General features: G+C 38.2%; 1 protein-coding gene across 2 annotated transcripts in view; it reads right to left on the bottom strand.

Annotated features, from left to right (window-relative positions):
* Positions 1-2,978, bottom strand: part of LOC126276727 (regulator of G-protein signaling loco) — a 236,652-nt gene extending 233,674 nt beyond the window's left edge. Inside the window, exon 1 of one of the 2 annotated variants that reach the window (XM_049977298.1) lies at positions 501-2,978. In XM_049977298.1, coding sequence (XP_049833255.1) covers positions 501-2,507 — 2,007 coding nt within the window. In that variant the 5' untranslated portion in view covers positions 2,508-2,978. The remainder of the gene's footprint in view (positions 1-500) is intronic. The other variant, XM_049977299.1, reaches the window with a different exon arrangement.
* Positions 2,979-16,629: the final 13,651 nt, after the last annotated feature.

The following is a 16,629-nucleotide window of genomic DNA, read 5'->3' as shown; positions in this document are numbered from 1 at the left end:
AGACATAAAATTTATTTGTATGCCACTAAATGCAACAAACCTGAGTCAGTCACTTGATCTCTTTTCCTTCAGGTCTACCACTGATGTAAACACTGAAGAGTTTCAGTGGTACTAGATGTCAGCTAGTATGAATGAAGACGGTGTATCGTATCTTGGTGAAGCAAATATAGAAAATTTAGACAAATATTTCATAGTGAATGTGGTTAGTCATTTTCTTCCTTCCAAGAAAATTTCAAACATTGTAATATAGGACAACAGATAATGCACAAGCTTTCTCCTATAAATTCTTTCATTGTGCACTTCAAATATTTAAAAGAACTGCAGTTCAGTTCATGTGATACTTCAGACACCCTTTCCGAAATACCGGTACATGACTGCACATTTATTTCTTCTTTGTAGTTTTTGATTGTGCTCATGACAGAAAATGTTCCCATATACATGTTACAGATACCCATACATCAGTACTAAAAGTAAAGATAGTGAAGGAAAAATCTACTCACCAAGTGTTCTGGGACCGGTGAAGCTTCAAAACAATTAGCAACAAAGCTCCGAAGTTCCTGCAGACTGCCCCATTGCTGTCCTCTTTGGCTATTGGGTGAAAGTATAGCTACCCCACTTGCACTGTCCTCTAACCCTGCTGAGTCTGGAACTTTCAGGTCTTCAAGGCTATGTGTAACAGGCCTAGGAAGTCCAAATACTTTTGGGCTTAGTTTATATGACAAGAGAGGATCCTGACTTTGTGCACTACTTATACTCATAGCTTCAGTTGATCTTACACCTTTTCCACATAAACCACTGAAACCAGGCACAGAGTAACACTCAGGATCTAACTTATCTGAAAAATGTGGGTGAAAGTCTCTCACTGTTTCATAAGGTTCAGGCTTATATGGTAAAGCCAAGTGGTCTTGACTCCTGTTTGTTCCACTGCTGACACTCATGTCATCATTTGATCTCGCAACAGGAAAACTGTAAGCTGGAATGTTTGGCACACGTTCTGCAAATACTCTACGACTACCATCATCACAAGAACTACTGCTAAGTGGTGATCGGCTACGACTACTTGCTACCATTGCACCTCCACTGTTCACAGCTGGATCTGGCATTGCACGCACAGTCAACCTCGCATTAGCATTGTCTTTGACTCTTCCTGCAAGCTCATAAACACGTGGTTTGGGAACCTGGACCTCACCAACCTGCTGAATATGTAATCGTTGATTCTGCACATCAACCATGAGTATGCGATCGGACTGATTACCACAATCATCTCTAAAGCCAATACCAGAATCACTGTTACTTGATGTTGTTGTGTTAGTGCTGCTAGCATTGCTTGGCTGGGGTGAGTTTGCTAACAGTGGTTCTTCATTTTCAACATTACCTCTTTCATACCTGTTACTGTACAGAACCTTTATAGCAGCAATTACAGGGTCTGAGGAGGATGGAAATTCACTACACAATCCTGTTGCTGGGTCAGTCTTACAATTGAGCTTAAAGGCTTCAGCCTTTGCAGCATGGACGGAATGTGCGCCATGGAGTCTTAGCTCTATGGCAAAAACATGGCAGGAACTAGATGCTATTGTCTCTCCACTGTCATTTTCATCATCCACACATCTAATTGCAGCTGTAACAAGTCCAAAGAAACGATGCTCATCATCCGAACTGGAGCCACAGAATGTAACACGTTCTGCTGGATACTCAGCAATTATTGCTTGATGACAGTTTTTCAGGGTAAGACTATGAGAATGCACACTCATCAACACTAACGTGTGAGCTCGCTTTTCGGCACGAAGTCGTCTAATACAACCACGTACTACCTGGAGTCTGGATCCAGGCTGGAGTTCTTTAGGCATTTCAATTGTGCCCAGGTACCCGACAAGAGCCTGATACTCGACTCTCTCTGTCTCTCTAGGTTTTTCAACTTGTGGATGAGGATATAAACGTGGAGGTGGTACTGGGAATGGGACAGGTGGTTCCCAACGCTGAAGTGGAGGAATACTAGGTTTACTCACTGGGCGGATAAGTGCACTAGAAGGGATGGCGGCAACCTCCAATTGTTGATGTTCTTCAAACATTGCTCCTGTCCGTAGATCTCTAACAACTTTGGCTGCACGATTCTGCTGAGGTATCGCCACAGGTCGATGATGTTGACCACCACTGCGTGGTTTGTGCGGATATTTGGGTTTCGGTCTCGCTGGTGCAATGACATCTTCATCCGAGCTGTCAGAATAATAATTTTCTGCTATCTGGAGTTTTAAGATTCCGGAAGAGCCACCAATAAGGCGAACTACGTCGTCGTGTGGAACCTTGCTTACATTCTGACCGTTGACAGCAACCAAATAATCGCCTGGTCTTAGGCCGGCCTTCTCCGCTGGGCTACCGGTGACTATGCAGCTGAGAATACATGGTTGCTGGCCCGATATCGTAAATCCAAATCCATTTTTTCCTCTGCATACTTCTACCGTTCGCACTCCGTAGTTTGGCCTTTTTTTACGGCGCCTGATTGGATGCATGATGGATACTGGTTATGTCAAATGTCACTGCGTTTTGAAATATTAAATTCTCGTACCCATTTTTGAATATTTTGGGCTTCCGATTTGCGAAATACCGGCACGTGCATCACACATTCCACGTAATACAAATATCTGTGTTGAATTTCCGCTACAGTCTCTGAACTTAGCACGAAAGCATAAATGGTTAAGTCACTTACATCTGTCACACATGATTTGTATTCATACTTGAAACGACTTTCAAACACTTAGCCTGACGAACCAGATTTGGCTTGATCTTTCATCTCCTTCTTGATGTTCCTCTTCAGCACTCCCATCCATGCACTGCACAGTGTCAACAAAAGAAATATTTACGTCTTGTGTCATCTAATACAACTGTAGCCATTTTGAACTTGTCAGACTATGGCAATTAAAAACAAAAGGCCACATCCGCCATCTGTACAGAAATATTTGACACGAAACCAAAGCTTTCCACACTAAAGATATAATACTCGTAAATATTGCTGATAGTCATTGCTCATTGGTCAGTTTACATTCTGCTTTCCAGGCATTGCAGATGAAAATAGATTTACTTACGGAAAACTGCTTGCTGTTGACAAAATAAGGAAATTAATAGTTGTGAAGAAACTTAGTTGTTTCTCACATCTTTTATGTAAACTGGTATTCTGGCCGTTTTTTTCTGACACTATAAGTAAGGCATGACAGGTTATGATTTGAATGATTGCAGTGCTACACTCATTATTCAGGCTGCTAGTTGATATTGTATGTACGCTAATGATTTTAACCGTCCGATACTTCGCGTGATATTATTATTCATTAATGCAACGTTAAAGATGTTCATTGTCTCGTGTGAACTTAAGACATATTTTCCGCTACACAACTGCCTAGTTATTTCGTGACTGAAATTTTGCTTGTAGCCTCGTGTCCAGTGGCAGTTTTTCTTCAGTTAATGTTTAATAAATAATATGTGTCCTAACCCTTATGTAAGAAGGATTCTGTAGTGCAAGAGTTACACAGATTTCGTTAAATGTCGGTTCCTTCGAAAGAGTTACATCTGATTTCCCTAAACCATATTATTTCTCGTTTTTAGCATTTCTGGATGACAACACAGGTGTATTTAACAGTTAGTTATAATCAAGAAATAAAGTACCGTACAGCAAACTACTGACATAAATGTTTTTAGTATCTTTCGTTATTTCATGACTGTAGTCTCAACTAATCTGCTTTCAATGCCCTGATATGACATAAGTAATTTTAATCCATAGCCATTATCATGATACGTATTCGGCGATTATTGACATACTTCAGTACCGATGACATGTTACAGCAACCTGCTGCTGTTCCTCATTGGTCCTATGGAATAAAACATAACACACTAAAGCACCTCAGAATCTCCCCAGAATACATGCACTATAGTCAGTAACTTAAGGGTTCAATATGTTACGATCCTGCACCCCTTGCTATCAAAATTGTGAAGGAAAAAAATATCATACAATGTTCTACGTCAGAATGAGTTTTCCAAGCTGGCCACCCGTCAGGAGCTGGCTGTCTAGAAATCTCCAGAAGCCCATCAAGAGTCGGCTTCCTAAAAAATAGAAATAAAGTACCACCTAAGTATGGTCAATTTCTTGGAAATTATTTCAAAGGAAATTTTAGAACTGGTGGGCTGATCTCCGTTTTATAATATAACAGAATTTTTTTATTTATGTATATGGATGTACATTAATATACAAAATGTACAGGGAAATGTCTGTAATTATAAATGTAATTAAGTATATTATATAAATGTAGAAGAAATGAAGCTTACTCTTTTGCATATATGGTCAATGTCGTAGAAAGATGAATACATTCATACTCTGTAAACAATTGTGATTTGCATGCCAGAGGGTACTTTCACATTGTACCTGTTATTGGGGCTGCTACTCATTCTACTCATATGTGGAGCATGGGAAGAAAGACTGCTTAATTGTCTTCAGGATTGCTGTGACTAGACTAATCTTTTCCTTGTGATTCCTGTGGGAGTGGTACATAGGAGGCTGTAATATAGTCCAAGATTTTTCACTTAGAGCTGGTTCTTACAGCTTTGGCTTTTGTGGAGTAGTTAGCATCTGTCGTCAAGCATTTTTTCACCATCTCTGTGATATATTTCGATGGGCCAAACAAATGTGGCCACTCGTGCTGTCCTCCTTTGCATATATTCAATATACCTTGTTAGCTGTATTTGATGTGTGTCCCTCACACTTGAGCAGTATTCTAGGATGGGGTGTACAAGCGTTTTGTAAACAATCTCCTTTTTAGATGTGATTACATTTCCATAGTGTTCACCCAATGAACCAAACTCTGCTACCCGATTTACCTATGAGTGAACCTATATGATTGTTCCGTTTCATATTCCTAAGAAGTTTTACACCCAGATATTTGTATGAGTTAACTGGCTCCAATTGTGAAGGTTAAGATACTACATTTTTTCATTTTGTGTAATATACAGTTTTAAAGCTTTGGATATTCAAAGCAAGTTACCAATATTTACACCACTTTAAAGTATTATCAGGATCCAAATCAATACTTGTGCGAAATAACTAGTTCAGACTGTTAGGTAAGTCACTAGTTACTAGCTAACAAAATGTTATTGCCTGCTTTATTGTTGCAGTTTCCTAGCAGAAAATCTGAAATCTTGGTGTGATCTCCTTTTAAAATTTGCAAACAAAATGTTGTCATCACTTTGTATTTCTGGTACCTATGTTATTTATATACTTCTTTACTTACAATCACTTTTACATTTCTTTTTATTTTGTCTTTTCACCACAATAAACACAGCATCAACTATTATGCAAAGAAGGGGCGCAATAGCAGACAGCTTGTGCAAGGAGGCAACAGGTGGACATGAGAACACTTATACACACATGTACTCTTTCCACAAATGTTTGTACATGCCCTTTTATCTCTGTGCATCTGCAATTATGTACAAAGAAATAGGCTGTATGTGGACATGCCTTTAATCTGCTCTGGTAGGGGTTCCTGCACACTTTAGAAGTACTCAAAATGGGTCACATTAGTGTTGTGTACAGAGTCTCCTTTACAGATGAGCTACAGTTTCCTAAAATTCTCCAACAAACTCAATTCAACTACATTAATCATCTTCTCTGCTACAGCTTTTAGGTACTTATTCCATTTGAAATTGCTGTGTAGTGTTAAACCAAAGATTGTGTCCAGCAGCACAATGCTAATGCTCTATTTGACCATTATGGGATTCTTTTTTCCTAATCATCTGCATTAATTTACATTTTTCAACATTTAGGTCAAGTTGCCACCGTCCATACCAACTCTAAATTTTATGTAGTCGGATCACACTTCCCACAGGCACTCCTGACAATATCCTTGTCTCTGATGAACACTCGCTCTTGAGGACAATATACTGTCCTCTTTTACTTAAGAAGTCTTCAGGACATTCACATATATAGGAGCCTCTTCTGTTTTCTTATACCTTCAATAACAGTCTGCTGTGGGGCACTGTGTCAAATGTTTTCCAGAAATATAGGATACGAAATCTGCCTGTTGCACTTCATACATGGTCTGTAGTAGGTCATGCGAGAAAAACTGAGTTTTGCATGAGTAGTGTGTACTAATTTGTAGACAGAAGATTTTTGTTTAAAGAAAATACTATGCTTGAAAGACTGTGATAAACCAAAGCTAGATATAATGATCTTTACTTACATGGATCCATTCTTTTACCCTTCTTATATATATGGGAGTCACATATGCTTTTTTACTGTTGCTTGGGACTTTGTGCTGGTTGAGAGATTCACGATAAATGCAAGCTAAGTAGGGGGTCAATGGTACAGTGTACTCTCTGTAAAACTGAACTGGTATTCCATTTCAGGTCACAATGATAGATAATCAAAGCCCTGACAAAGGATGCGATTCAGTTGTTCCAATCTGAGATGGTACGAAATGAGGGACATCCTATCCAAGACCTTTCCCATCCTTCCTACAGTGCTGTTTGTTGCCCATCCAACCTCCACAACATCCTAGTGTGTCCTATGTCATTTTCAATCCCAACCCCGTGTCACAGGAATCATATCCTTGTAGAAGATCCAGGTGCAAAATCTACCCAATCCACCCATACAACACTTGCTATTCGAGTCCCATCATAGGCTTGTCTTACTCCATCAAACGCTGGGCCACCTGTGAAAGCAGCCCTTGTATACCAACTCTACTGCAACTATTGCAGATACTTTTATATCAGTATGATGATCAACTAACTGTTTATCAGGACGAACGGCCACTGCCAAACTGTTGCCAAGAGCAAAGTAGGCCATTATGTGGCACAACATGCAGCTGAATATAACGTGCTTTATTTCAGTGGCTGTGTCACAAACCAGGTCATCTGGATCCTCCATTCCAGCATCAACTTTTCTGAGCTGCACAGATGGTAGTTATCCTACAACACATTCCCCAGTCCCGAAGCTATAACGGTCTCAACCTGTGGCAACCTACTGTTTCCACACCTTCCACCCAACAGTTTCTGCTCTATCTGTCCTATCACCTCCTCCCATTTCATGACCCTCACCCTCATTGTGTACCATCCTTTGCCAATGCACCTGCCTGTCTGTTCCTTTCCCTGCCTCTCCTTTTATGGTTTAGCACCCGAAAACCTCAAAATCCCCCTTCTCCGTTTCTGCTCCCAATTTTTTTTCCCCACTCTCCACCTCCTGACACTGTGCCTATCAGTGTCATCAAGTCACCATTTGGTGCCTGCACGCCCCACCAGACAGCACTGTTCTCTTCCCCCATGTGCATCCTCCTATGCCCCACCCTCCTTCCCTACCCCATTGCAGACTGCTACTCACGTGACAGTTGCATTTGATTCAGAGCTGCCCGATGGTTGTGGTCCTGTGTGTCTGAGGTGTGCTTGGTTGTGTGATTGTGTGTATTTCCTTTGCTGAAGAAGGGCTTTGGTCAAAATCTATAATGTGTAGCAGTCTTTCCGTTGTGTCTGTCTGCAACTCAATGTATCATCTTTATGGTGAGTAACAATCTATCCTTTTCCTAATATTGTCTGAACTAAATGATGTCCATTCATTGTGTAAGTGGGATGCTAACAACTGTTTATCTGCTATTTCTAGCACAAATACTCTCCTAGCCTTCTTGATGGATTTATTGGCTTAGGAAACCATTGCCACTTTGAAGACATCATATCACTAATCCATGCCTCTATACTGACACTATTGATAAGGTCAGACCTATTTGTAATTCTGCCTGTTATGGCTAAGTAGGCAAGTCTCTGTACCTTCCAAAGCTCCTCAGCAGCCACCTTCTGTTGTATATTATTCCACCATACTGTAGCCCCATAGAAAACTGTTTTATTTTATTACATAGGTGTGTATCCAGTTGATCTACAGAGGCATAGACCCTAGTATTTATCACAGGCCCTTCTAGTGAACATAAGAGCAGGCTTACTTTATATCTAGGATTAGCCCAAACAGTTTTGGCTCTTCAGTGCTGTCTTGGGTAATGTCCAGGACTGCAAAAATGTTCAGTTTTGAGAATTTTGTGACTGGAGAGAATTTTTTAAATATTAGACCTATATGTTTGCCATAATGTTTTTAAACATTATTACTGCCGTGCTTCTCTCAGCTGACCTTGGAGCAAGTGTTGATTGATGGTGAGGTGTGGCTACTGATACTGCCACAACATTTTCCTTAGTAATTTGGCAACACAACAAGGGCAATGTGTTACAGTGTTTTCAAGTGTGAAGTAACTCGTTTACAAGTTTTTGATCATTTTTATCTCTATTCCCTTTTTGTCTCATCACTTAACAATGGGCAAAGGAAAGTGTGAGTTTAATGTTACAGTGCGACAGGAATACAAATTTTTGAAATTGTGTAATGACCGTAACAATGAACATGTTCATTGGACACTATGTACGGACAATTTTCTGTTGCACATAAAGGAAAGGGTGATATTAAAGACAACATGAAACAGGTAAACTTAGGATTGCTAGTAATGATACTGCTCCACCAAACATAAGAGTAATTTTGAAGGTGTTTCAAAAGACTGGTTTTTCATATTGCAATATTTCTAAAATGGATAAGTATGTGATGTCTTTGCCTGGGACATTTGCCCCAGCTGAGAAAGCTTTTTCAATCATTGGTAACATTTGATCTGCAGAAAGGGAGTAGACTTTCTGGGTTTACTGGTAAACATTTGCTAAATGATAAAATTAATACAGAACTTTTTATTTATGAATGTTATGATGTAATTAAAGCAAACCACTTTATGTAAAATGTAATTTTTAGTGATAAATACAACTTAATAAATGAAGTTCAATGTTTCAGTAATCTGTTTAGAGATCTAAATAATTTCAAAAAATATGTCCTGGGCTGGACTAAAAAAAATGTATGATAATGCTACATAAGAGCACCTTTTGTGAGTTCATGATAGTTTTGCAATCAGCCCCTTGATACCGGTACTTCACACTCCTCTACTGGTAGCATATTGACATAGGGCCCAAGATTCCTTTACATGTCCTGGATATGCTCGCTTGTGAACGGTACTAAATGAGCTTAACAGGGATTGATGCTTTGATTTGCATTTCATGCAGCAGTTTTGCACAGAGTGCATCATTCCATTATTCTGCCAACTAATAATACTATATGTAGTGAATGACAGCAGTAGGCAGTGATTTCCAGTCCAACACAACTCTTTATTTGTAAGTCACAGAACATATATGACAAAGAGTTTATAACAAGTTATGTCTTAGGAATCAACATTACCAGTCACAGATACAAATGTCTTGACTGCATCCATTTCCAACATCTTTCCCCTGATGGTTAACCTGCAGGGGGTTGATCAACTTCACCAGATATGCTACCTGCTGTCCTCCCTGGATCTTCCCCACTGAAACACTCATGTGTCTTCAGAGTTATTACATTCAAGGAAGAACGGGTCTCTAAGATTGTCGATGACAGATCTCACCTATGTCTGCATCTAGAAGATTACTCGCAGTTCACAATTAAGTGCCTTGCAGAGGGTGATGCAACCCATCAAGGAGTATCTGCACGTCATAGCTCACTGGTGACGTCTGAAAACTGTAATCTACCTCTCAGATCAATGAATCCTTCTTCAATCAATGACTGAAAGAGTCATACAAGATCATTTTGCTATTATGAAATGCATGAATTTCCCACACAATCATTCAATGTCAAATCAACCAATTTTTGAAGTGGTCCCTATCTGACCATCTTTTCCATACAGGTTCCCATGTGTGAATTGGATTACTCTGTCAGAGTCCCAACCTGTTACAGAGTTTTTAATCAGGCTTCCAAGCCTAAGGGTGTGTCTGCCAGATTCCCAAGCCTAGTGCTGGGTTTCTTATCAGCTTCACAAGCCTGAGCTGCTCTTTACTGTTGACTAGACTTGAATTTTCTTCAGTGTGAATAAAGTTAGTTTAGGGAACTTGTACTGGTGTTCTGTTGAAGTTATGGGTTGAGTGGGAATGTTGATGATAATATGCTACTCTGAAACCCAGCAGTAGTCTTATCTATCTGGCCAATAAAATAAATGTGCATGACACTGGAATGCACAAAGTCTTTTAACATCTTATTGTGTTCAGTGATATATTGTAGATATTTCCAGTCCACCATTTGTGTTCGTAAGTACAGGTTATGTATTTTCCTGGCTGGAGAATCAAAATTTTTTCTCCAAAGGAGCTTGCGGTAGGCTGGTCAATGTTAGCTATAAAAGATTGTTTCATTTGAAACTTTGCTGTTACAAATTCAGTTTTTATTAATCAACACAAATTGGTGATTGTCTTTCATTTTAGAGATGGTTTGGCTATTTTCAAACCTTTCTTCTTCAGTCAACGTTGCATTTTCAACTTCAGACTTTTCAATGAAGAAGAACCTGATCCTATTCACGTTGCTCATCACAAATCGTGAATGAGTCAAATGGTGTCAAAATTTGATTTTTCTTTGGCCACCAAAAGCTTGCACATGCTAGTCCTTTTACTGTTCACCACCAATCACATGGCTTGTCCTGAATAAGTTGCATTCAGCCTTAATTACAAAATAATTTTCATGATGATTTAAGTTGCCAAAGTCCCTGAAATTTTTGTATTGAGCAGCAGAACCATCATTGAAATGATACAGTAAATGATTTCCTGAATGGTGTTCTTCAGGTGCTTGATCAACCTTGTCAAATAAGCAAACACTGCAAAAGTGTCGTTCTTGAGGGGATCACTGCTTACACAGATTTTCAAATTTTGGATACCTTCAGCACTTCTGTCATGCTTTGCGAATGGCTGTAAATAGACTTGGCTTTTTTCACAGTGGAAGGACTGCACAGCATTCTGCATCACAAATGAATAGTTTTCTGTGAAATCCATCAAAACAACAGTTCCTCCCATTTTCAAATTGTGTTTGATCATCTTCAAATGATGGCTTTTATTATTCACGGTGTAGCGACGGCATGAAAGGTTCCATATTTTTCCTGTCATTCTGAAATAAAATGTTAATTTGCAAGCTGTTTTGCATCCAGTGTTTCTTTATCTTCATTTGCAAGCTGTTTTGCATCCAGTGTTTCTTTATCAGTGTGGACCCACTGCTTGAATTCAATAATACCTCCAGGATCACTATTTTTGAAAGCATCCGTCAAAAATAGCTCTGATGTTTCTCCCCCAGAGCATTTTTCATAACAATGGTGGATGCAATCTTGTAATCTTCGTGTATTGGACTTTTGTCCATCATTAGCTTAACATTGTGATGTATTGGACAAACACAAACTGAATATCTTCTGGAAGAACTAACAGTCTCATTACATTATGGATGTAATTCAAATAATATAGAGAGGTCCATTGCAGTCTTGATAGTTGTTGAATAGTTTTTCTCTCCTTCCATTCTAATGGAAGCACAGTTTTTAATCCTGGGACACATTCTGCTACCCCCACATCTTCATAAAATTGTAGAACTTTTGACTTTATTTGGTGTGAAATCTTTTTTCCTTGTTTCCTTTCAGGCGGTACAAGAATTCCGATTCCCTTTTTTAACTTTCTGGAAATCTTCACCATATTTACTGGGACATTAAAAGTGGACGCTGATTTTCTTCCATTGTCCAGCTTCTTGGTTATAGTGTCAAAATTCGTAGCTGTTTGCCTTGATTTGGTACTCAGGTTTTCTTTCCATAATATGGTCAAAATCAAGACAGCTTTTGCATACATGGTTTGTACTTGGTTGCATCACTTCATCTAGACCAAAACCACCAGCATATGCAATTTTATTGCTAATGGGAGCTTGTGCTTCAAGGATGGTCTTAGGCTTTGCTTAACAATGTGAATCTCTGTTGCTAAGTTTCTGAAACTTGATGGGAGAAGCACTAAGCTCTATCGAGCTTACATTCACTGCTTCAGCTATTTCCATATCATCACTGTAATCTGATTCAGATATTGATATCCGTTTAGCATTTGCCTCTTTTCTGCATACTGTAGGTGCTGTACAAAGCTTCTGGTCTGGCTTCAAACATTTCTTTGTCAATTCTTCAAGCATCTTGCCATTGGAATCATTGATTGGTTATAGGGTTTTCCTTATATTGTGGTTCATCTTCGAAAAAGGGTCACAGCAATTTATTTGTTGAGGTTCATATCTTGTTAAAAATATGGCTTCATGATGTTAGTAAATTTTTGTCTCTTTATGAATCTTTATTCCAGACTGATGCATAATCAATTCCTATTCATCTTCAACAAATTTTCTAATTGTCTTAAACTGATTTCGTCCTGAGTAAAACACTTTCAAATGACACTTTGTTGAACCACCTACCAGTCTAATTGAACATGGATCCGTGACAGAGTTTCTTCCACATCTTGGGACTGTATGGCCAGTTAAATGAGGAATTCACAATAATTGAGCTTGCTAATTATGGTGACTAAATAGTGTAAATTACCAATTAAAGTTTGGAAGTCAATGACTGCAAAGAAAAAAATAATGATTATTTATTCATTTGTGAAATCAAAATCCTTAAAAATAAACTGAATCTCATGTCTGGATTTACCTCAAGTATTTGATAACTGTGTAAAAGTTGCTTATCTTTGAAGCTAAATATTATCTCGTAGAAAAATGCCAACAAGCGAAAACAAGTGTCTAGGAGAGAAAAATCTTCTCTTTCTATTGGAACTAGCTAGAAATAAAATGCATGACTACCGTTTTGAGATGTCTGACCTCTAACTTTGGTCAAATTTGATGATTAAACTTAAGATACATGGTCTAAGTCCAAATATCTCAGTAACTAAACAAGATTGAAAGTTAGTATTTATCTTGTGATTTTATATCAACTTTCTTGGAAGATGGGAAAAAAAATATCTGACAAAAAAAGGTTTTAGACTGAAGGTATCAATGGTTGAAATTGCGGTGGTGTGGGTGCGGTATGCTCTTCTTGTTCTTCTTCTTCTTCTTCTTCTTTTTCTTCTTCTTCTTCTTCCCACTTTGAGGCAGCAGTTGTGGAAAATGTGGTACCTCACTACTGGTCTTTTCCGTGTTAAATATGATATTAGTGCTAAAAGTTGAGTAGAAGCAACAATTTGCCGATTTCTCATTGCAATAGTCAACTTGTAAACTGTTGTCAAATAATGATTTATTCACAGTAATGTGTTATCGGCTGAGTGCCCTCCAAGTTACTGACCCTAATACCAAAAGTACACCAGGCATAACCCATGTCACTTCAGGCAGGGGAGTTACCTTTGTAATCTCCAATGTTATTGAATTTAGCATATGTTAAAATTGAGGAGTAAGTAAGAAACACGTTTTTCTCCAAAAAAATTCCTGCCACAAGATACAGACCTCCAAAGATGACACTGCAAACACCATTCTGAAGATTCGAATTTCAGAATTTTTAAAAAAAATTCTATATCTCTGTAACAGTTCTAGATTTTTGTTGGAGCTTTTGTATTTGAAAAATAATTATTTTACGATTACAGTGTTATCCTCCATTTGGACAGACAATCCAGAAAAGTTTTTTCTGTTGACTAGGACCATGTAGTACTATATTCTCTGTAAAGGAGAGCTTCCACTTTAAAGTTGAACAGGTTTTATTACACACAAAAAATAAAGAAAAAAATTAACATTCAAGGGTAATGTATGTCTTCACTGAAGTTGTTTCTTAATAATGTCTTTGTTATAATGTTTATTTCTGTTGTCTTGACAGAATAACAACAGTGATAGTATCTGAACAAGGAGCAGCCTCCTATGGTGCAGATTTTGCATCAGTAGAGGAAGATTTAAATATCCTGAATCAGTCAGCTACAGAGGTAGGTGTTAGTCCTGTTAAGAAACCGCGGTGAGTCGAGTCGAGTCATAAGCTCTATGCATCAATAAAGCCCAGAGAAATTACTAAAGCTGTGGATGAATACACTGCAGCAAAACTGACCACAGTCTTCAAAGTAGAAATTCCATCTTCAAAAGGAAATGAACCAAAGCACTCTTACACCCCTTGCCAGGAATTTTTCACAAATATCAATTCAGCTGTTGAATATTGTGCATCCTACAGTGAAAAGTTGCAAGTTTTAACTATTATTCCAGACATATTTTCAAAGAAAACAATTTTGAACCACATTCCATCAGGATCAAAGTACATAGTAGACAAATTAATAAATTTAAGGTCTGTAAAAGAAGTCTTTGGAAGACCAGATCCCTATTATGATCATCCTGTAGAAGCAGATCAAGTTCAAATAATCCAGTCATTTTATCTGGAAGATAAATGGGACTGTTCTCGCCAGAGTGCCAACAAAAAGGACACTATAACTGCAACAGTAGAAGGTAAAAACATTGTGAAAGTGAAGAGGCACACAACTCGCAGTATTAAACAAAACTTTTGCAATTTATAAGAGCAACTATACATATCGGAAGATCAAAATTTTTTGCCCTACGACCGAAGTGGGTAGTTCCACACCCACCTAGAGATGTCTGTTTATGTGTGTACTGTGCAAATTTTGAACTTTGTGTGGTAACTTTGAAGAACTTACTAGAACACTTGACATATGACACCTTGGTTGGGCGTGTGAAGCCATTAGTAGTCTGTGATGTAAAACGAGAGACTAGTTTGTTTCAAGAATTTGGTGGCTGTCCTGGAAAGGGGGGACTGTCTTTACAGACACTTGGCTTGGAAGCTGTAGCAGATAACTCTTCAGAAATTACATCTGCGACATGGAAGGAAAATAAACTGATTAAGAAAACTGTTGCCTTTGACAGTTTCATTTATGAATTTGGTAAATGCTCAGTGAAAGCAGTAGCACACCAGCATCTAAGAAATTGCAACAACACATTACAGAGTGAATGGTTGTGTACAGGCTACGAACTATGTTTAGTGCTTCACTGCAATTTTGCTGAGAACTGGTCTGTAATTCTGCCACACGAAGTACAAGGGTACCATCGGAGTAATGACCAGGTTTCAATTTTTATAGGAGTGACATATTTTCAAAACAAGACCACAAGTGTTGCAGTTATAAGTGATGACACAGGACATGGCTCAGCACATGCTTTGCTAGCAGTGCATAAAATTCTTCAGCTGCAAACGGGGCAGAGAAGATCATCGTTATTTCTGATGGTACCTCTAGCCATTTTAAAAATCATTACCAGCTGTTTGAATTGAGTACGTCACTTGTGCCAACTGACTGGGTATACAGTGCTACTAGCATGGGAAGGGGCCTTGTGGTGGTGTAGGAGGCCTGCTGAAGCACCATGCTACAAAACCTAATCTTTCCAGACCAAATACAGCCACGATTCAGAAAGCTGAGGATTTTATGAGAGTCATGAAATCTTACACATCCACAGCCCTCATTCTTTTCCCCAAAGAGGAAAGCAAAGAATTCCGTGAGCAGAAAAAAGAACAAAATAGCCCAAACAAAAAACTCCTGTGAAAGGAATTCAAAAGACACATTTTTGGACTCAAATTGATGGGTGAACTCATATTGCATGCACTTTAAAGAGCAAGAAAAAAGAATTTTTTTTCATTTGGCCAACACCTCAGAAACAGCATGGTAATATTCAGATTCACAACCTGAGAAGGGGGATGTTTGTGGCGTATTTGTATGAGTGTGACTGGTGGATTGCAGAGACTATAGTCACCAGTTATGAGTTAAACAAAATTGTAGTGAACTTTATGCTACCACATGGACCAGCTGCTGGATATAGGTTTCCAGCTGGTCAGCAACAAAACCATCGGTGCTCACTTCCTGTTCATAATGTTTTGAAGATTGCAAGTGCTCCAGTTCCTATTGGTTCAGCAGGAAGGCATCACTATAAATCAAAGGAGGATACTGAAGCAGTGGAACACATTTTAGTTAATTGACTGGCTAATTTTATTACAGAACAGAGTGCACTGAAGTTGTATAAATTGAAACTTTTTAAGTCTTTGGACCTTTCACATACATTTTGGAAACATTTAAAACACTTAAATATGAGTCTCTTACTCATATTTGTAAACTAAAATTATGTTAAATAATGCTAGGTTTTGATTTTTATGAGCCCGTTGTGTGATAATATGGTAATAAAACAGGTTTTATGTATGGCAAAAATTTCAGTTGTGTATAAAACCTGTTCAATCTAAAAGTGGAAGCTCTCCTTTTCAGTGAATGTAGAACTATGTGGTACTAATCAACAGAAATAAAATCAAAATTTTATGGATTGGCATTTTTGAAAATTTTTTCAATAAATTATAAAAAGAAGTTCAGAATGCTATAGTAATAGAACTTTGACTAATAGGTCCAAATGGATGATTTCTTTGTAATCATAAAGCAATTATCTTTCAAATAAAAAAAAAAGTTCCAACAAAATATCTAGAACTGTTCAAAATTTGCATCTTTAAATTGGTATTTGCAGTGTCACTTAGGAGGGCCTTGGAGCAGAAATTTTTTTGGAGAAAACATAAAATACATGTTCCTTACTTAGACCTTCATTTTACCATATGGTAAATTCAATAATATTCGAGACTGTGAAGGTAAGATTTTTTCCTAGTTTACCTGAATTGCTGTGAACTATGCCACCATATCTTGAACTAAAACTGTACAGAATTTTCTTTGAGGAGCGCCTGCACCTATAGAAAAGTTTTAACAAAATTGGAGTCATTTAGGTGGTGACCT

The sequence above is a fragment of the Schistocerca gregaria genome, chromosome 1, assembly GCF_023897955.1.
Source record: "Schistocerca gregaria isolate iqSchGreg1 chromosome 1, iqSchGreg1.2, whole genome shotgun sequence".
Lineage (NCBI taxonomy): Eukaryota > Metazoa > Arthropoda > Insecta > Orthoptera > Acrididae > Schistocerca > Schistocerca gregaria.
Note: the sequence above shows the minus strand (reverse complement) of the source record. Positions and strands in the feature narration are given on the sequence as shown.